The sequence below is a fragment of the Acanthopagrus latus genome, chromosome 6 (genome assembly GCF_904848185.1).
Source record: "Acanthopagrus latus isolate v.2019 chromosome 6, fAcaLat1.1, whole genome shotgun sequence".
NCBI lineage: Eukaryota > Metazoa > Chordata > Actinopteri > Spariformes > Sparidae > Acanthopagrus > Acanthopagrus latus.
In genome coordinates, this window is record NC_051044.1 from 19,852,980 (window position 1) to 19,875,129 (window position 22,150).

Below are 22,150 nucleotides of genomic sequence, written 5' to 3' on the forward strand. Positions count from 1 at the left end.
AGCGACGCGGAGGAGAACCACTCCCATGATGCATTGCACTGCCAACGTATGCAAACAGGAACATGGCTACCGGTGTATAACATCAGCAGAGCAGCTTTATAATACACCTCTGTGGGCCTTACACAGCCTGTGACAGTATAATATTTGCTGTGCCTCCGCCACAGCAGAGAAATCCTTCATAGAGTTTACCGGCGGAGCCAGCAGAGCCTCTGAAAACAGCGTCTTCGTTGCCCATCAATCACAGACAGGTAACGGATCAGTTAGCTAGCCATGGCTAACGTTAACGTTAGCATTGCCAGGCAGTCATCACATCACTTCACGCTAATTTGTGCAATTTGGCGATATGTCCAGTTGAAAACAAGCTCTAAACAATAAAGTGAAGCAAGACATCTCTAAACCACCATAATGCTATTGACGCACAATATTGAACATACACGAAACAGATGTATGCCATCTGTGCTGATTATTAGCAACGAGTCGAGGAGCGTTGACACGACTGCAGTTCTGAGGCGAAACCTTTAATTGTTTAAACATTAGTGACTGATCTTTCTAAGAGACCGAAGGCAACACGATCTGGAAGACATTTGCGACTTGTTGTTTGTCTAATAAATATGAAATAATGGTTATTTGCATCGAGGCCTTCAAGAGAAACTTAGCATTGTAAAATTGAATATTAAAACGATCTGATTAGTTTAAACAGCAAGCTTTCTTTTGTTCACAAAGGACAATTATCATCTGTCCTCCCGAGCTGGATTTTTTTTCATAAAGGTGCTCTATGTAGTTTGCGGTAAGACATTTTAATCACAAGAGAATGGTCTTCACTGACTGACTTTTTAAAAATGCATAAACAAACAGGCCCTGCCACTTTTCTGGCTTCAAACAGGGTTCTGGTGATCTTATTTCCCTTTGAGAACATCTTGTTTATTCAGTAATGGAAAAAATAAATATTCCTGAATTTGTGAGTATTAAAAAAATCTCTGTTTGAATTTCTTCCCTTAAAGGAATATCCTTCAAAAGCAATTAGGTGACTGCCAAAAATCATAAAAAACTGCCAAAGCTGGATTGAGATGAGAAACATTTTTTTTCTCTATATAGCTGAAAGAAGCAGTGGTGACTGTAAAAACACCCATGTGTTCCCTCAGATTCACCTGAATGTCTGTGTGGACTGTTAAAGGGTGCCTCCCTGTGAAAACATAACACATGTCTGATAGTCCACCTGAATACATAAAGTTATACTTTGCACTGTTCCAGTGATCTTTGGATTTATGTGCATGTGATATGCTGATATTTTCCAACTAATTTTGGCTGATTGCCAATACCAATATATATTTTTTGCACTGATTGCAGGGAACTTAAAGTGTCTTATGTTGTTATTGGCCTGTCATATCAGCAGAGATGTTGATTTCTGTCCGAAGTAACTATTCGATCAGTTTTCAATTTAATGTTTTCACAATCACATTGTCTTTAGGGGAAATGTTTTGGTGTAGGTCCATTGACCCTGAAGCGATGACTGTCACCTATCAAAGCTTTTAAGGGTATTAGTAACACCTGTGTTTTTCCTACTCTGACTGCTGTGATCTCACTGGTCTCTGCTAATTTAAGAAACATGTTTTAGGTCTATGCTCACTTGCTGTAGTGTCACAGTGCTGTTTTTTTATGTACAGGTATATAACAACCTTTAAAACAATCTATTTTCTATTGGTCAGCAGTAACTTACAGTCTGAATATAAAGCTGACTTCCTGTATCATTCTGGGAAGGTTTTACCGCAGCCTTTGTCACTTCCCATGGATGCAGACTGCTGCTTTCATCCACCTTCCAGACGAGGAGCAGTCCATCTCAAAGCCTGTTGTGTATAGAGCAGTTCCAAATTAGTTATAGATGGCATTATCACAACAGTTTCTTTCTTTCAGATTTTGGATACACTGGATCAAGTTTACAAATTAAAATTGACTTATATAATGAAAATAAGGTGTCTTTTCTTTATTTTTTCTCTTCTCTCTGAAAAGGTGCTCTGGTTTTGCTTCCATTTTTTTTTTTAAAAAAGATTATACCTAAGATTATTCCTTCCTTTAAGATAAATTTGGGTTCAGTTTAATTCCCAGGAGCATAATTTGTTTCTAATATGTTTGTACTTTGCTTTATTAACTAAATAGAAAATTTAGTGTGGGCCAAGATGGCGAGTCCAAGGACCAGAAGAGTTCTGAAGGAAGTGAGAACCCAAGATGAGAATAATGTAAGTCTTCAAGGCAACTTTTGTGACTTATATTCACTTCTTCCCTTTCAAAATAGTGTCACCTCACTGGAACATTATTATTCACATAGAAGGTAGCAGGTGCATGGGAGGCTTGAAATGTAGCACCTTCCCACAAGACTTCACAGATTTCCCCGCTTTCATCCTTGTTCAAATAAATGGTGGGAATCATTGTAATGGAGAATATCGCTTCCAGTAAACATCTTGTTGGCATGCAACTTTGGCAATATCAGCAGGATAGATATCATGTCTCCTAACCTAAAAATAGATGTATTATATTAATAGATGTGATTACTGAACACATACTTTGACTAACTCACTGTTTAACCATCAATCAAGTACATGTTTACATACAATACATACAATAGTTAGGATAAAATGATTCTCAAGATCTTTACTCTCAAGCACTTCAGTGAGCGTGAAATGATCCTGTACAATATTAAAACACAAACATTTAATAAACTTTAGGCTTTGCACTAATTGACTTTTTTGTAGTGTCAGCCTACTTGTCATTTTATCTACTGGAAATCCTTCTGTGTAGTTCTTACTCAGGAGGTGGGTCAACTAATTGATTTTCCAATATGTCTTGTTCTTTTTACAGCTATGTTTTGAGTGTGGGGCTTTTAACCCTCAGTGGGTTAGTGTGACCTACGGGATCTGGATTTGTCTTGAGTGCTCTGGCAAGCATAGGGGCCTGGGAGTTCATCTCAGGTAAGAATATTAAAAATGTATTTGGTGTTGATGAGGTTTGGAGATTTTCACACAGTATTCTGCATACACTGTACGGTGTCTATTAATCTCACATAACCATTTAGATAATTGTGTGATGTTTTCAGATTTTTATTGTTTGATTCGACAAACTTTAAAAATTAAGTCATGATTGAAAACACTGAGGCTTTATATAAACGTCTTGCAATTCACTATATAGAAGTCAAAAGTGTCATTGGAACACCGAGCAAAGATCTCGTGGAAATGCATGGTTGAACAGCCCACAGAACTCGGGGTATGGCTTTCATTCATCAACGCTTAAACATTACAGCCTGATATCTTCTGCCCTGTCTGCAGTTTTGTGCGCTCTGTCACCATGGATAAGTGGAAAGATATCGAGCTTGAGAAGATGAAGGCGGGTGGAAATGGGAAATTCCGCCTGTTTCTTGAACTCCAAGATGATTATGATCCCACCTGGACTTTACAGGAGAAATACAACAGCAAGGCTGCTGCACTCTTTAGAGACAAGGTATAGTGAAAAGAACTAATGGTCTAATTTAAAGGTCTTTATTTGTCTTGCAGAAAGAAGGCTCTATTATAATGGACAAAATTGTGTGAATACTGAATCAATAGATCTCTTTATATTTAAATCTGTTGCCATCCAGTTTTTGATGAGGCCTCTGTGAGATTTCTATCTTGCGAAAGTTCTCAAGATTCCTTCTCATTTTTCACATACTCTGTATATGACAGGTTGCAACTTTAGCAGAGGGTAAGGAGTGGTCCATTGACACATCCTCTGCCAGAAACTGGACATCTCCTCAACCCAAGACCAGCCTTTCATCGACTCATCGGTAAAAGTGGAAGAAATTGTTAATGGAGCCCAGTTGATGTCAGATACGGGACAGTTGTAACGCTGTACAGTACCACCAGTACTGACTGTTTACCCTACACACCACTTTCCTGGTGTCTTCCTTTCCACCTATGATGTCACCTCTGAGTACTGTCACACCCACTAGCCCTATTGGTGTTGTTTATCTCTACCTCTTTCACCAGACACCTTCCTCATGGAGACCAATATTACAGAAAGCCATACCTTACTACAGCGTACATTTAACGATGGTGTCCTCTCTTACAGTCTTTGCCAGCTGTCCCACTCCTCTGCCCCTTTGCCACACCACCTTCCCCTGTTAAATGTACATGATCAGTGCATAGTTTGGAAATAAGTCATTTATCCTAAATCACTTTTTATGTAGTAAATGTATGAACTTAATTTTTTGACTGAAATATGGCAGTATAATTTATATTATTTCCATTTGATAAAGCTTTGTCCTGCAGGCTGCTGTTATATCAGTACTGTCTGGTCTACAGCTGTGTTGGTGGTCTTGCTGTAGTATTTAGAAACAGGTTTACATGCCAGCTAGTAATCACAGAGCCTTTTTGTTTTTTTTTAATTACGGCTGTGTGAATCGGTAAACTGAATCCCATCTTCTGTATTCTAATTTACCATCTCCCCGGCCCACTAAGCAAATTTAAAACTGATTTTAAAGTTTTTGTTTTTTATATCCTCCATCATAAAGTTGGACGAGATCCTAATGGTTTGGGATTGTTTATCTTCACATTAACGACACTAATTGTAATTTTGCTTCTAAAATTATAATTGTCAATGAGCCCTTTGATTTTAAGCAACAACAAGTTTCAGGCAAAAATGTCAAAAGACTGACCGCCTATGGAAAAACACAAAGCATGAGTGCACAGGCTGCATCTCAGAGAACTTAGGGGGACCCTCTATTATATCATGAAGGCTGAGAGAACTTCTTAATTCTCCAACTTGATATCTTCCAATAAGAACTATAAACAATTTTGTCTCTCCCACAACTTCTCACCAGTCTTCTCAAAGAAGAGATTGTAATAGCAGCAATCTCATTCAGTTACTAGGCACAGTTTCTAACATTAGGGAAAACATCTTCCCCTTATCCAGTCCTGTCACTGAGCTTTTCCAACCCATCCATCTTAAACCCCATCTTAAACATTGATATCCTACCCACCTCTCTGTTTTTAAAGTTGTATTTTTCAACATAATAGGCCCATGCATTATCGGTATCTTTACCCACTCTCTCTCATCAGGATCTGTGCTGAGTCATTTTAAGTAGTCTATTGTCCCACATTTGTTGAAGAAACCTAATTTGGATTCTTCCATGCTCAGGAAAATTACAGACTGCTATCTAAACCTCCATGCCCTTCTAATATCTTAGAAAAGGTTGTTGAAAAACAATTTTCCATAAACTACATTTTACCAAAACAGCTCTCCTCAGACTGTCAGTGATATTTCAGTGGTGGCAGATGCTGGTTATTGTTCAGTTCTGTGTTTTTTTTTTAGACATTAGTGCAGCATTTGATACTGTTGATCAACAAACTCCAATATGCTAAGGCATCTGGTGGGCATTTCCTCGACTACATTAGAGTTGTTCTCCTCCCATCTCTCAGAACTATGTCAGTCTCTGTGGATAAATTCCTGTCTGACTCTGCTGCTTTGCCATGTGGTGTCCAACATGGATCAGTTTGAAGGCCCATTTTATTTTCCATTTACATGTTGCCTCTTGGGCAGATCATTTCAGCAACTTTTTTTACTATGTACATGTTGATGGCATTCAGTTGTATTTCTCATTTAAACCAAATGAGCTTCATAAACCTTCTGTCCTGGAAAACTGTTTAAATGCAATTAAAAGCTAGATGGTGATAATTTTCTGCAGCTAAATGCAGATAAAACTGAAGTTGTCCTGTAAACCCGGTCTGAGTGGTCTTTGATGCTTAGACTACTGCAGTTCTCTCCTTGCCGCCCTAAGCAAATTCTCATTACACTGCCTACAAACTGTCCAAAATGCTGCTTCCAGGCTACTAACACAATCCAGTAGATGGTTACATATTTCACACATTTGAATTTCCTTACACTGGATTCCTGTTAATTTTACAATCCATTTAAAGATCTTGGTGCTCACTTATAGAGCCCTACATGGCCAGGCTCAATGCTGCTTTAGTGACCTTCTATACTCCTTTACTACAAGTCAAGCCCGTAGGTCCTCCACCCCGGGTTTTCTGGGTCCTCTGACACATCTCAAGGCCCAGGGTGATCGCTCTTTTTAATCAGCAGCCTCTAAGATTAGTAATAGTCTCAGAGTGTGCTTGAGATCTCTGGACTCTTTTAAAAATCTGTTAAAAACCTTCCTTTCCAGACAGGATTTTGGGTAGAATATTAGGATTTATGTTTTACTTCTGTGTTTTATCCACTCTCCATCTATATTTTATGTGGTATCGTTGTTTGACTGTGAAGCACTTTGTGACTGGTGTCTGTGAAAAGTGCTATGTAAATACATTTTGCTTGCTTATTTTTCTTATTACAACAGTTAATAAATGTTTCTGTTCTATAGCTCCAGCGGACCGGGACAAAACTCAGCGAAATCTAGCGACAAAGCCTTTGAAGACTGGTTGAGTGATGATGTCAACTCATATCAGAGGTAAGAACATCAGACTCAGAGTCTTAAAAATGTATTTTATTATGCACTCTTCTGTTGTTTCTTTCTCAATAAAGTATTCTTTTATGTTTCTTCAGTGGAGGGGGTTACAGTGGGAATCAAGAGAACCGTTATGTTGGCTTTGGTAACACGGTGACCCCAGAGAAGAAAGAGGATGACTTCATAAACAATGCCATGTCTTCGATTTATTCAGTAGGTCAACATGTTTATAACTTTTGGTAGATTTTTACTTTCTGTTGTACTTATTCTTGACCTGTGACAGTCTTTCTTTTTGTTGTCCTTTTTTTGGCAGGGTTGGAGCAGTTTCACAGTTGGAGCTAGCAAGTTTGCCTCCATCGCTAAAGATAATGTAAGTGTATTTACACAGTACATTTTGTATCATTTCCTCATCTTTTGAAAAAATAAATCCTATTAAAATATTTTTTGCTCTCTTTTTTTCCCCTTATACAGACATCAAAACTGGCAAACCAAGCAACCTTAAAGGTAAGTCTGATGCTGTTGACAGTACTGTTAACACTGTCAGGACTGCATTTAACTTTACTGTCTTTATAGTACCCTCTTACTTTATTACAATAGTACTGTATTTACAAATTGTATGACATTTTGCTGGGTAAATCAGATAACATGTATGTGCACTTTCAAGCTGTAATAACTGTATTACTACCTTCATTATCTCTTGCCTTCTCTGGATGTAGTTAAAGGGCTATAAAGCGCCCCCAGAACCGGTAAAGCAAATAATGGGTGCATGGCGCTTTTTTAAGCATCTTGTTCATTTTATTTTTAATTTTAACATAACATTTTTATAAATTTTTGTCAGCTTGTTAGTTTTTCCATTTTTTTTTAACAGCAAAATGGTGAACGTCATCTTCACATGCTTCTGCTTGGATATCTTGAAACAAAGCATCGTGTCTGTCTTGGTACCTGCACTTTCAGTTTATAGATAATCTGTGAAAGACAGTTGGTAACTGTATTGTGGGTTAGGGGTTGCCTTTTATTCCTACCTTTAATATAGAAACTGTTTCATCAACTGTTCCTTCACATCCATAGATAAAAAGTTATCCATTCATGCATCACAGTTTTTTTTAATTTACTGCTAACAGCGCTGTACAGGTGTAATGGTTTGTAAACAAATTAGGATATCAGTGCATTTCCTTGAAGTTTGGCACTTTATGGAGGCTTTTGTGGTGTATAGGTGTTAGCTATTTTATTTTTCTCTATTAAAAAGAGAACATGTCAATGATCCTGAGGAAAAATGATAGATTCTTCACATAGGCAACTCTGCCAAGCTTAGTGAGTAAAAAAGGAAGCATGATATCCTTTACCGTTCACTGCTGATGCTCATTTGTTTGAACCATTACACCCTCTAGTGCTCGTTCAGTGTCATGGTGAATGGGGAATGATCAGTCACTTCATGCAACTGCAGAACAAGCAGCTCAGTGTCTTGCTCTACTGTGAATGTTAAACTCTGTTTCATTCAAGTGAATTCTCCCCTCTCACTTCCTACTAGGCCACAGAGTTAGGACAGACATTAAATGAGAATGTTATCAAACCTACCCATGAAAAGGTAACATTGATGTTTGAAGTTGTTGACTTGGTGGTGGGCTAGAGCGCTTTAGAAAAGACTAAATAAACAGCTTCAGATGTGAATGTGCTATTTTCTACACCGCTTGTCTGTGCCAGTTTATCTGCTTCATGCCAGCTTACATTAAACGACAAAAGATGCGGTTTCAAGGTTGCAGAAAAAAAATCAAACCTTTTGTTTCTCCCAGTTTGTGACTCAGCAGGGGATTTGCAGAAGCGTACAGCTGTGAACTGTTTATTTGGGAACGGATGTGAGTCAGTGTAAACTCTCTGCACAGTCACTGGACAAGGCCGTAAAGAACATTTATATATTTTTAGGAGCAGCAAAGTCATTTTTCAGATATCATGCCTCATTTCAAAGGCATTCAGTGTTCACTTTGTAGTTTCAAAGTAACTGACTGAGTGCATTTGTTTTTTAAAAGGTTTGGATGTTGATTAGATTAGCCAGCTTTTTCCTTGGACATGTCACTTTGGCATCAGACATTAAGTAATCCTAATACCAATTACACATAAAAAAGAATATAATTTAGCTTTAAAGCTGGGCCACACTCACCTTCACAAATACAAAAATCTATGTTTGATAAAAAAGATCTTGACCAAATTTATTTTCCATTCTTCTGGCAAGGTAACTGAAGAAAAAAAACAACAATAACCCTCCAATTTGGCTAGAGGAGGACTTAAACCAAGCTTCGCTGATCCATGGCAAATGCTCTTGGTCCTCAGGTTTCTTAGTTTTGATTTCTGTAAACATTAGATGACATAGCCCGGAGCTCCTCAACTGACAATTAATTGCTCACTGGCTTTGCAGATTCAGTGTGTTTGAGCTTTTGCATGAAAATAAGCTTGTTTTTAGCAACACGTATAAAGTGAATAATATGTCACCATCCCTGAGGTCATGGTGATTGTTTTCACATCAGTGCTTCCACATGACTGTGCTAACTCTTACTGTCAAGTGAGCAGCTCCTGGATGAGTCTTTTGATGTTGTGAAATGAGTTGTGTGTTGCTTTAAGAAAACATAATACATCTTAATGCGGGAAGATACATTTTAGTTTTTAATTAGTTAAAAATCTCCTTTACCCTGCTGTGTGCTGGTTTACTTTCTAGGTGTGATTGAAGTAAGGCCGGTGACTGAGAGAGACTGGTATTAGACATGGTGATTTTGTCTTTTAATGTACAGCTGGCATTGGTGACATAAGGTATCTGTAGAATGTGCTTTTGTAACAATCATCTTACTCTTTTGGAAATGGTTATAGCTGCATTAATTGGGAGATATTTTCTCTCACTGTTGTTTGGCTCAAACTAAATGTAACCGTCTTCTCACGTTGATTATCAGTAGAAATCACTTTTCTCACAATCGAAATACAAAATGTTTCTCACTAAATGTTCTATTTTAAAAAACATATGTGGATGAAGATTGTTGTTTTTATTCATCTTTAATGATAATCTGGCTCATCCAGGTGAAAGATGGCAAATTGCTAGATGAAGTGGCAGTCAGCATGACTGGGCTGGCAAGCAAGGTAGGATGGGCAGACATCTGCCACGCTGTACAGAGGCAAAACCAGTCTCCTGAGCGAGGAACGGTCACTCTGATCCAAAACGTGTCTGGTCATGCCTGAGCCTCTTACTGCAGATATGTTTAAACTGCAGATGCACTCATAACCTCAAGGGAGACTGGTTTTGCTGTGATGATAAATGTTTGAACAATGCTAACTTAATGTAATCTCTCATTTTTCTTGCTGCCATTTAAAATCTGGTGGTGAGTACTTGATAGCCAACATCTGTGTACAGTTTAATTATTACTGCCTCTGTGACTGTTGCTAAGATTAAAATTGCAGAGTGATGTGTTGTTTATCTAATATTGACAGTTTATAGTATTTAGGTTCTTTCCATTGTCACATCTATTGAGTGTAGTTTTTGCTTTTGCATTGAGTTTTCTGTTTCAGTAAAATATTGTGTATTAGTAATTTGTTTCTTTACAAAGTCATGATGTTTTAACACTTGAAGAGTCAAATATATAAAAATGTTTTCAGCTCAAGTGTTCTCTGTGCTTTAGGTTCAGGGAGCTGGTGCAAAATTGACTAATATGTTCATGGGAAAACCAGAAGATGGGTAATAATAACAACTTCACACAATATAAATCTCATACATACAAAATCTTTAGTACTGTGTTCTTTAATGCAGCATGATGTATTCAAGCATTTCTTTATGTTTTGACTGTTCAGGTCTGCTGGAGAGAGCTACCAGAACATGGATGCCACGGAGGGATATCAGGGCAGTTCTAGCCAGCCTGTCTCAAAGGACTTCTGGGAAACCTTTGGCAGCAACACCTCCTTAAAGGCCAAGAAATCTCCCAGCAGTGACAGCTGGACCATCGCAGATAATTCTGCAAAGAAGAGCTCTGACAGTTGGGACAATTGGGGCTCCGAAGCAGCATCCAACAACAAACACAGCACAGAGGAAAGCTGGGAGGCCTGGGACAACAACTGGGAGAACGCGGATGGTAAGACGAAGAAGAGTCCCACGAAACCTGCCGAGGAAGCCTGGGATAATGCAGACTGGTAGTGACCTCACAACCATACTCCTCTCCTTTTCCCCACACTCTGGCCTTTTCCCCTTTGTTTCTCCCTCTGTTATCTCACTGGCACTTTCAGGGAAAGAGCTGCGTCAGCGAAGTTCCTTTCAGTCCATTCAAAATATATTTATTATAAAATCAAGTAACAATAAATGAAGCCCAGGGTTAAGTGGATCTCATTATAAAATTGATATTCTTAAAGTATATTGACTTGCGGTCATTTATTTTATTGTAAATTACCATAAAAGGAATTGAGATAAATCAGTGTAGATATGATCATTTTTTGCCCAACTATAATACTCTAAATGGTGAATGAGCCAATGTTCATACTGTGTCAGGGGTTTAATGATACTGGATATAAATCCACCAAATAAAAAATGCTGCATGAAAGAGAAAATCTGACATTGTAAATATAGATCCTTGTAGATTTGGTATGATTGACTAAACAGTATGACATTATTTTCTGTGTGTCAGTCAAGTTGATTTCTTGTGCTCCTGGACCTTTTGCACATTTGTTTTTGTTAAATTGATGTGACAAACCTTTTTGACAGAGCTCATTCCATGCTGTCTGAAAGTGTATAAGTAAGAAAACAAATAACCACTGGAACAAATTGGCTGCTCTTAAACAAAATTGTTGTCGATATGTACATTTTAAATTAAAACAGTCAAACGTAGACTGACTTGGGCTCAGTGACCTTCATGATATTATTTGTTTGTGTGAGTCTTTGTTGTTATAAATGTGCAAATTGTCCAGGTGTTTGAAAGGCAGATAGCTGCTGAAAAAAACATTGTCACATTATCAAGACCAGAAAATTTATGCTTCAAAGATGTATTCACTATATCACCTACACTGATCAAATGAAGTTTATCAATAAGAGATCCTCTGTTGGTTAGATCGGTTTATGATAAATACGTGTATTGTATCAGTGTCATTGGTGTCATGGAGACGAGCTGACCTAAACCGTAGCTTTTTCTTATAATTGATATATTGAATTAAAATCAATGAACTGTTTAAATTAAATCAGTGATTCACATTCAAATACTCATGGCAAAGATTTTCACTTGCAGTCGAACTAAATTGATAATTTTTTGTTTAAAATATGACACAATTTGCTAACATGTTTTACTTCAGAATCATTTATTTATAATAAACTGTCACAAAACCTGAGAATAATTATTAATCAGCTTTGGAGGTAAGAATTTATTGTAATATTATGCAGTGTTTTTTCCCTCTGACCTCAGTGATTTAATTTCATTTGAATTTAGTGCGGGCCAACTTTTAAATGACAGTTCCCACAGTGAGGACAGGCTGACTTGACTCGTTGTGAAGTCATTAAACCCAAGCTTTTGGGCAAAATTGCAATGTCAATGTCAATGAGTGAAGGCAATTATTTCATCCACAATTTCAAAATATTATTTTCAAAACTTGTGTCTGAATATTATATATACAGTTTGTTGTAGATATTGTCACACAGGATCCAAACATTGCAGGGTGATATACTGTATGCGAGGTTGGCAATGTGCCACAAGAACTGGACGCAGATGGGGACCGTAGACTCGTTAACTGCATGGTGTTGCGTGTGAGCCTGTAACTTTTGACCTCAACTGAATCGTAAATTTCATCTCGTATGACGCAACTCTGGGTGAGCTGCTCTCCACATCTGTGTTATCGCACCCCAGTCTTTATGTATCATCATGAATTGGTTTCACAGATATCTTCACACTCATATTAACATCTGAATCATCAAGCAGGCTCATTATACGCTGCTTGGATCATCATAGCTCTCGAACACTTGTTTTGTATTTATTTACTCAACCTGCTGCATCCCCTCAGTCAGATGAAATGGCAGCTGGACTCACATTGTTCATCGTAGATGCAAATGTATCATAAGAAGCTAATTGTTTGAACAAATAGGAATGTATTCAGTGTGAAATTGGGTATTGTAGAAGACTAATAGTCTGGTAATCTGAAATTCAAATGAGCTGTTGAGGTTTAGACCTCAGCAAATTGTGCAGCTCCTAACTTCCCTATGTGGCCTTTAATTCCCTGTAACATAAGGTGTTCTAACTTTATCATACTGTAAATGACTCGAAGGTTTCATTTGTTTGTACATGTTATAGCCTACAGATGCCCAGTCTTCATAAATGATGCAAACCACTCAAGTGAAGTTGCGCTCATACCAATTCCAGTGCCATGGTTTGATTTGTCTTAACTTGTGTAAAACTTTACAACTTGAAGGTAAAGTTATTATCTAATATCAGAAGACATCTCACAGCTCCAGGTTAATTTGTTGCACTGGTGCGCCTATCTTTTTCATGCAGGTGCTCCAATAATACATATTGATTTGAATTATTTAAGGAAATTATTATTAAAAATGTGCAAATATGATGTGATCATCTCAGTTGTTTAATAGCTCAAAATTTCAGGTGCGACAGTGCAACCAATGAAAATGCTTTGTCCCACTTCACAGATTTTTGGGTGCAAGTGTGACCAACATAATCAGAACCTGGAGACCTGCATCGTAATATGTTTGGTTTGCATCTCATTCTTTGAGGCTTGGTAGTCAGCTATTAACTGCCACACAGAGCAGTAAACCAGTGCAATAAAGCTGCTGGATTGTTTTTTTCTGTTGTTAAGTGTTGCTGTACTTGTATAGGCTGACTCAGTGGGCCTCATGTTGGTAAAAATAATAATTTGCTGTCACTGATTTTAACGTGTGAAGGATAAACTTTAAAACTTGCCCATTTCCTACCTCTAAGAAACCTTTAGTTTACTGCCAATTTCTCAGTTGTGAACATGCATTTTTATCTTGACCTTTCAGCATTGTTTTGATGTAGATGTTTCTTACAGCAGGCTCAGTTTGCTGTGGCTCATTTTGTCTTTGCTGAAAGAAGTGTCTTAAAGTGAAGCAACAAAGATGGGTCTGCGGTGTTGGTGTGTTCTCAGTGACAATGTAAAAAGAACAACAAAAAAAGATCACTCCTGGCTGATTTGTGTTGCTGAACCTCTGCAGGTGTGCTCATGTATGGTATGTGTTATAAACCTGAAACAGCTGTGAATGCTTTCAGTTGATGTCAGTTTGCCTGTGTGTCTCTGATGCAGTGAGGTGTACATGTCAGTAAATCAACATCATAGATAATGTCAAATGATATATTGTCACCCTCAGCTTTCCCTATTTTTCTGAAACTTTATGTCAGCTGTTTTGTTTTTCTATGAATGAGAAAAGTGATGTGATCTCTCACATTTTGAAAAAGGGAAATATCTGAAGAGTCACTGATCTAAAATCTGTAAAAGAGCTTATAGTTCTGAAATACCACACAATTATCATTATTTTTTTAAATTAGTGAGTTTTTATTAATGCAGCCCCACAGCGCGTGTGGCCTGAGGTGATTGGTACACTTTAATCATGAATAAACTGCAGAGTGTGTCATTGACTTAAAAATGCATCCCGTAGATCTTGATATAAGATGAGTTGTTTTTTCTTTTTTTTCATTTTTATATAGCTAATGTAATCTGATTCTAAACTTTAACTTTCCAGAGCTACAGGTGAACTCTGTCTGTGCCTGTCGAAACATTTGAGATTGGGTATGTCTGTGTTTGTTGATGAAACTATTGTGTCAGAAATACTATTTTTGATGTCATGCATGAGATGTAACATGGAGCTAAATACGTTGAGTTTAAGTGCAGTCATCTGCTTGCCCCTTCACCAGCAGCCATCTCATGAGGTGAGCCAGTGTTACCTACTCAGTTGAGGCTGTGGATATTTTTCCTGTACACATGGTTTCTGTGCTCAATAAAAATGTATTGTGCCGTGATTGCAATGATAGTTCACTTGTTGCTTGTGTCGTGCAGAACATAGAGCCATTTATTGACTTTATTGTAAGGGAGACTTGATACACAATATAGAAAACTTTAGGCAAAAGAGGTTGCTTTGGGTCAGAGGGATAAATTATTAAAGGGTAACTCCACCACTTTTACACACTCAACTAGTATAAAAGCGTTTGCTGCTCAAATTCATTTAGCTATATTTGTCAAGCTTATCTTTTGATACACTGTATATACTTTGGTGTTTAAAATTGAATTTGCTATAGGTTTTGGATTTCATTTATATCAGTTTTAGATTAATATGCCTCTTTACATTCTCAGATTTAGATATTTGAATGATAAGCTTCCATTTACAGATGATTTCTTCTGACTTTTTATCTGGTAAATGTTAATATTAGAGATTCCAATTAGGTTTTTATATTAAAATATTTTATCATGTATTTTAAACATTATTTAATGTAATTATTTGAATATGCCCCCCTTTGTCGGGCCACCTAGTGGTGAGGAGGCACTAGGCATGTGACCATACAGTAAACATTTAAAGGGCAACTTCACCAGTTGACACATTTCAGTTTGTTTACTCCTTCACATATGAAAAAAGTAGTATAAATGCTCCTGCTGCTCCAGAGGAAGCCACATTTAAACGACAAATAGCCTCCACTGATGCATCCAGTGACTATGTTGCATTGTGGGAAATATAGGCACCAGGTTTTGGAAAACTGGTCGAGCATTGCACTGCTATAACACACACTCATGATTGACCATTTAAAAAACAAATGTTTAAAATTGACTACATTGCCCAAAATGCAACTTAGCCAGTGGGTGACATCACTGGAGGCAAATCATTTCACATGCAGTTTCCTTTTTCCAGGTATTCAGTGGTACTCCACAAGACCTGTAACCATGCTCTGTTGTGTAAAATGGGTGCGGTAACTGTTTTCTGGATCATTAAATATTAAGCATTTTTGCCACACATGATTGAATTTTGATTTGGTAATATTCTCAGTTTTAGATTTTCTTTTAAGGGACAAACCACTCGGGAAGAAAATAAAAATTAGATCTAGATTAAATACTCCTTAATCATGATTAATACATCCTTTGTATTGCAGAATGCTTTTAAACCTCACTAATATACCCCCTGTCAAAGATCACTAATCATTTACTGTACCTAATCAGACACACACAGACCCTGATGTCGCATCTTCCTTACTGTGGCAGGCTGTATTTGAGGAAGCTGTCAGTGTGAGTGTGAGGGATGATGGGGATGAAGGGCCTGCCTTATTTGCAGATGGTGACATTTACATCGTGTCCCGCCTACAAGGCGTGGAAACGTGTCTCCTTTCCAAAAGTGCCTCACTTGAGAGGGAGAGAGGGGGATACTGAGAGCATCATCGATGGCCCAGTCACAGGGTGAGTAACACTGAGCAGCGACATTAGCAGTTAAGTAGCAAACAGTAAAGAAAGAAAAAAAAGCATACAGGCGTTTAGAGCAGAGCCAGATAACATCAAGACATCATCTGAACATCCGTCGAGAGAGGCTGCGACCTGACTGACTGCAATGGAGGAGCAGACGGGGACTGATGACTGAATAACATTAGCCGCCTTTTGAGGAATAACGCTGCCACTGACTGTAATAGCGAGTGAGTTTTGCTGGTTGGTGTCACTTTCATACAGAGATTAACGAGGGGTAATGCTGCCGCTGCTTCGTCTATCGATGATATTACGAGTTGTGATTGATCTCGCTAAAAGATCCCACTGGGTCGCATTTATTCAGCCGTTGCTGCATCAGTCTGCGGGCTCCCCCTGGTTACTATAGCTCCAGCCTAGCCTGATCAGTCACCTATAATCAGGCATTTAAACGTTTTTTTTTTTTAATAAGTTGTGTTTAGGCTTCCGGCAGAAGTAAAGTGGACTGACATCGGTACGAACAGTGGCTGCAGACGTCTGGGTGATAGTCATGGCAGCAAACTGTCCATCTCCTAACACGCCAGCGGATGACTGTTCATGAGGCATGTTGAAAGACTGTCAGTTTCGTTTGAATACAATCATTTTTTCCACGTTCAGTCATTTTTTGGTAATTTTTCATGTTGTTTTTTTGTCTCCACTGACGGAGCGGACACCTTCTTTACACCCATAGTGTAACCAGAGGGGGCGCCAGTCCTGCATATGCAACTAGTTAGCCAAGCTAACTAGCTGCTCTAAAAGTTAGACGCTTCGCATGCGTGGATGTTTTATTTGAGGCAGCACAGACAGGAGCCCCCAAACCACATTATAGGAAAGTAAAATGGCGTCAGAAACATCCGGGTCGCGGTGTGAAGTGGTGTGGGGGACACAAGAGGAAGAAGTTGGGAGTCTTCTCAGGCTCACTGTGGGCTTCCTTTCATGCTGCTGTTGCTATGCTACCAGCAGCCCCACAGCGCGTGCGGCTAAGTAAGTGAAAACCTCCCAGTACAGCAGCCCAGTACCAGTCTGATACCAGCCCAGTACCAGTCTGATACCAGTCTGATACCAGCCCAGTGCAGCAGCCCAGTACCAGTCTGATACCAGTCTGATACCAGCCCAGTACAGCAGCCCAGTACCAGTCTGATACCAGCCCAGTACAGCAGCCCAGTACCAGTCTGATACCAGCCCAGTACCAGTCTGATACCAGTCTGATACCAGCCCAGTACAGCAGCCCAGTACCAGTCTGATACCAGCCCAGTACAGCTGCCCAGTACAGCAGCCCAGTACCAGTCTGATACCAGTCTGATACCAGTCTGATACCAATCTGATACCAGCCCAGTACGGCAGCCCAGTACCAACCTGATACCAGTCTGATAACAGAGAGGTGACTGGGCTGCAGGGACGAAACCAGACAAATACTGTATCAAAGATGGAAAATAGCACCCATCACTTCTGCAGCTGTCGTCACCATCCACACATGTTCCACCCTTGCACTGGGTCAAGTGAGGGAAATTTGATTTATACAGGCCAATGTCACAAATTTGCCTCAAGGGGCTTTACAATCTGTATGGGATATGACACACCCAGTTCAGATAAGATCACATCAGTAATGAAATGAATGATGTTTGCACAGAATAGATCAATGCCGTAAAATCACAGCATGCACAGTCAGGATGACAGCGTTCTAGATGAGCTGTAAACACAAATGTGCAGAGAATGGATCCATGAAGGTGCCCGACTACATTCTGAGCCACATGGCCTCCTCTCCATCATAGACAGCCAACAGGAAAAAAGGCTGAACTGTGAACAGAGCCATCATTGTTATTATCAGTAACACCTGTGCTTTTCCCACTAAGAAGCTGAATTATGTTGCCTGGTTTCACCTGGTTTCTGCTCTCTGTCCACTTGGTGTATATGTGGCTAAAATGTTGGCTGTACGTTTGCTATATTGAGTTAGTACCTGTTGCAGAAGTTTCCTAGACTCTCTATAGTGACAAGTAGAACTAATTACAGATGTCAAACAAAACCGCTGCTGCCATGTTTTACAGGATATCCTAAAAGAATGATTGAAAACATACACGATTTTAGGATAGTTTTGGGTCAGATGTTGTGATTATTGGCTTTCAAACCTAAAGAAAAATGGCTTGTGTGGCTTATATTCTTCATTCTATTGTACTAATAGCCTTTTCTTTATGCTTGGCTTTCAGCTCTGAGTCATCACTCATTGTGCTTAGCATGTGAGTTTTTCATTAAGTTCTGTCGTGGCCTCTGTTAGCTGCAGCAGGGACCTGACAGTGTTGTGATTCCTCGCTGGAGGGTTGACACAAGTCAGATTACTTGGTGACCTTTTTTAATTTACTTCATGCTCCCTTCAGTAGTTCTGTGAAAGTCACGAGTGAGTAATGGTGGAGCTCCAGTTTAATCTATAGCAGGGCTGTCAGATATTATTGGGAAAACTATAGAAAAATCTAAGGGAAATTTTGTTTTTCATAATTCAAATACATTTTATATGTAATCCAAAAAAACCCTTTTACTCTGGTGAGCTGCCTTTTTTGGGTGCATTTAAGATAGTGTCACTTTTGTCGATCATGTGTCGAACAATGACAGGAACCACACATTGTCGTAGAGGCTATTCCAGCTTGTTGCTTTGTTAATTTCATGGTGGGTGGCATCCAGCTTTAAGGTGCGTTACAGCTGCCCACTGAGGGAGTAGGAAAATAATTGATTATTATCATATAGTTTTATTCACACAATATTAATATTTTATGCTTAGATATCACAGTTATTGTCAATGTTGATTTAATATTACACATCTAATCTACAATGTGGAACGCTCATTAAAATAATTCAGCTTTTTGTCACGATCTTAAGGGAACTTGAAACATTTTCAAATAGCCTGTACATGAAAAACAAAAAACACCCATGTTTCCTTTTAATTGTCTTATTTATGTTCTTCACAGCTGATGACACGGTAATGTCTGAGAGTCAAACCTGAACTTTGATTTTCAGCTGCATCCTATTACTTTTGTAAGTGTTTTAGACAAATATGCACAAATCATTATTTTTAGTGAAAAAAATACAATATGATTTAGTAAAATATTCCCAAATCAATATATTGGCCAATGCACTCACATTTTTGCAATGATTTTTTTAGATGCGTTCATTAAACAGTTGTGACAGATATATACAGTATGAAATGCAGGGGCTGGAAATATGACTTTTCATATCAGTACATATAGGACACCATATATGCTGATACCTATATGATCTATGATCAACATCTGCCATCTGATATATCGGTCAGGCTCTAATATGATTCAGTTAATAGATGATAAATCATAAATGTCGATTGTCCTACATATTGCACAATTGCACAACATATTGCACACTGCTTAACATCGTACAAATCTTAAACTAAGTGTCAGTGCTGAGAAATGTAGATTTGTACCAGAACTTCTCAAAACATGTCACATCTTTGTACAGAAACAAACTTCTCCAGCAGGGCAGGCTCAGAGATCACACATTATGTGAAGTGATTGACGGTTCGCTCAAACGTGCGGAGGCGGTTCGGTTTCTCGTGCAGATGGCTGGTTAGAAACTAAATTTGATTGGCAGTTTTCACTCTATATCATTTGCAGAATCTACCTTTTATTTATGGTAGCTGATGTTAATCGCACAATAGTAGCTCGCCCTTCCTCAGTCAGCTAATCCGTCTTGAGTTGTGACAAATTGTGTGGAAAATGCAGTGCATCGTCCCCTGTGGTTCAAAGTCATCGAGATAAAAAAGATTCAGGCTCACTTATTATTCATAGTACCACAGCTTCAATATTTATTCCAACTTTGAAATGTTTTCATCACGGGGAGCTGGAGCTTGAGCCTGTCATGTCAAAAGAATACACTTGTGTTTGAGAGCAAAATATCCTTTATTTTCTGGAGGGATCAAAGGACCCAGGCATCAGACGTCAGAGCCTTTGCTGATGTGAACTGGCAGGCGAACATATTTATAGAATCAAACAAACATTCAAGCTCCTTACAAATCCACTATAACACCAGTAAATCTCCAGGGATGACGTCTTTCGTTCAGGCTGGTTCAGTTTGGTTTGTTTTACCCGATACCCAGTTCAGTAATGATCAAGATGTCTTTTCGAACTAGCAGCTGTAAACCGTACAAATGTGCTCAGTATCTGAAAGTGTCCTGAAAGTAAAGAGCAATTTGGAGAACACTTTTGGAGAACTTCCAATCACCAGCAGAGTCTGTCGGACAGATTTTCATGCTCACGTCATGTCAGGGCAGAGAAAACTATGTCTTTCTGCCGCCGAATAGAGGTTGCTGCCATAGCTCCTCATGTTACAGATCGGTGCACTAGCAAGTTTTTGTGTTAAATTTGAGACAATGGCACATAGAATAAGAACCATTTCTGGGTAAATAATTCTGTAGTGTGCCTGTGGAATGATTTGAGTGAACCAGTTGTAAAAATTGAATTAGTATAAATATGTAATCAGCACAAGAGTTTGCAGTTGAATCTCAGAGCAGATGGCCAAGTCCTTTATTTTCCATTTTGTTCTGATTTGTCACTCTCCCCGCACAGTTTTGTGGGCATATGCGACATACAATTTATTGATGAATTCATTGCTCAAATTTACTTATTTTATTTAGAATTTAAATGTGAATACAGTACGGGGACTTTCTACTACATTTGTGGACCCTGTATTATCAAGTGAGGTGATCCCATATGGTGCTTATTTTAGGCCTGTACGATATTCATGTATCAGGCCAGTGAATCAGTATTTGAAAATGTATATAATTTCCCAATTATGGGTATCAATTGATTGTATAGCTGGTCAACAGAGAAGGGAGTAAGTTGCAAATTACTTTCATTGACCTAACAAGTGCAGCATCTACACCTTCCAGTGTATTAGGTATTCACCAGGGGTGTGCACAGACACTTTGGAGAGCAGGGGCTCAAGAGAAAATGCGGAGCTGTCACCCCAAACCAAACGTTTTGACATGTTTTCATGAAATTCATTTTGTTATTCAGTCACATTCAACTAATGGTTTCGTCCGTAAAGGAAAATTAGAAAGAATACAAGTTGATGGCATTCAAACGGGTGTTTTTTGAGGCCAGTATGATCAGAGAATAATCCAACTGGAGATATGCAGGTAGATTGAATACAATTATGAGCTGGACAGATAAAATAATACCTATGGGGATTATTACAATTCAGCCTTTTCTAGTGGCCTTAGTTTTCTCTCTCTCCTCTTCTTAAGTCTGTCCTTAATGTGCATTAAATCAAATGATGATCAAAATCAATTACTGACCCTGTATGTACCACAACTGTGGGCCTCTCTCTGTTGGAAATAAAAACATCATGGTTCAAGAGCTAATTTTAGGAGATCTGTTAGAATGGAGATGACGCAGGCAGTGGCTACCTGACGTTTTTTGAACGAAGATACAGAGGAACGACTGCAGGTTTTTTTTTCATCCTATAAACTTCATGTCATAGCCGACCAGTTTGTTGTGCACAAAGCTGTAGAAGACTGTGTACTACTGAAAGAGCACGGTGCTGGTGGCATACAATTGAACTGAAGTATCCGTTCTGGATGACAGGTGCTTATCTGTGCATCAAAATGTGCACTGTTTTCTCGAACAAGATAGAAGCATATACCGGTCCAGCTACATACAGATGTGCCATGGACACATCGCACCGCGGATATGCATGTGACCAACACACCCAGCTGTGCCACTGCACCCAATGCTGGCAAATAACCCAAATCTGCAGAAACGCAAGAGGTTTGTGATACATGTTCCTCAAGGAGTCTGAGAGAAGGAATAAGGTCTGCAATGGTAACAAATCTTGTTACAGCTCAGGTGTGCATAAACTGCAAGTTATGAACTTATTTTTAAAAGGTAACATTTGAAATTAAAAGCTATATTAATGACATGTCCATCAGAAGCATGAAATAAACAGTTATAAGCAGCTTACTGGGTGAAAAAAAGAAATATCGTGCATCTTCAGTCATAATCGTGGGATTTTCTTTCACGGAGGGAGCAATGTCAATATATAGCATGAGAGTTTTACACAAACTAATGACATACATCAGTCAGACGTGTTGTAGCTTAATTTTGTTTGTTAAAGAATTGTGAGAAAGATACAATATGTGCTGAGTGTGACACTTTACAGTTGAAAATAAACTTGTCTCTGCTGTTTGGTGGACAAAACACAAATTTCTCTTGA

General features: G+C 38.6%; 2 protein-coding genes and 1 long non-coding RNA gene across 13 annotated transcripts in view; 2 read left to right on the top strand and 1 right to left on the bottom strand.

The window, feature by feature from the left end:
* On the top strand, window positions 1-14,460 carry arfgap1 (ADP-ribosylation factor GTPase activating protein 1). 5 transcript variants are annotated; one of them, XM_037101380.1, is made up of 14 exons: window positions 2-248; window positions 2,155-2,234; window positions 2,854-2,963; window positions 3,318-3,489; window positions 3,711-3,811; window positions 6,386-6,472; window positions 6,568-6,682; window positions 6,783-6,839; window positions 6,941-6,973; window positions 7,186-7,215; window positions 7,998-8,054; window positions 9,530-9,589; window positions 10,126-10,181; window positions 10,295-14,460. In XM_037101380.1, the coding sequence occupies exons 2-14, from the start codon at window positions 2,175-2,177 to the stop codon at window positions 10,632-10,634; spliced, it is 1,278 nt and encodes a 425-aa protein (XP_036957275.1). In that variant the 5' UTR covers window positions 2-248; window positions 2,155-2,174; the 3' UTR covers window positions 10,635-14,460. The 5 variants fall into 5 exon arrangements, with proteins under 5 accessions (XP_036957277.1, XP_036957275.1, XP_036957279.1 ...); XM_037101382.1 differs by lacking the exon at window positions 9,530-9,589 and having other exon boundaries at window positions 1-248; window positions 10,132-10,181; XM_037101381.1 differs by lacking the exon at window positions 7,186-7,215 and having other exon boundaries at window positions 3-248.
* Window positions 13,276-16,023, bottom strand: LOC119021244. The gene is made up of 2 exons (XR_005075506.1): window positions 15,949-16,023; window positions 13,276-15,826 (listed from the first exon to the last, which is right to left on the bottom strand). It is a non-coding gene; the product is annotated as an uncharacterized LOC119021244 (long non-coding RNA).
* elmo2 (engulfment and cell motility 2) overlaps window positions 15,733-22,150 on the top strand; it is a 26,006-nt gene continuing 19,588 nt past the window's right edge. For 4 of the 7 annotated variants that reach the window (XM_037101350.1, XM_037101355.1, XM_037101354.1 and 1 more), the window contains exon 1: window positions 15,733-15,880. The gene's annotated coding sequence lies outside the window, so the exon portion shown is untranslated. The other 3 variants (XM_037101353.1, XM_037101351.1, XM_037101352.1) reach the window with 3 other exon arrangements.

Coding starts and splice junctions, on each gene's coding strand:
- arfgap1 (XM_037101380.1), top strand. CDS start 2,175: ATGGCGAGTCCAAGGACCAGAAGAGTTCTGAAGGAAGTGAGAACCCAA. Junction 2,235..2,853: donor GAACCCAAGATGAGAATAAT/GTAAGTCTTCAA, acceptor TTCTTTTTACAG/CTATGTTTTGAGTGTGGGGC. Junction 9,590..10,125: donor TGACTGGGCTGGCAAGCAAG/GTAGGATGGGCA, acceptor TCTGTGCTTTAG/GTTCAGGGAGCTGGTGCAAA.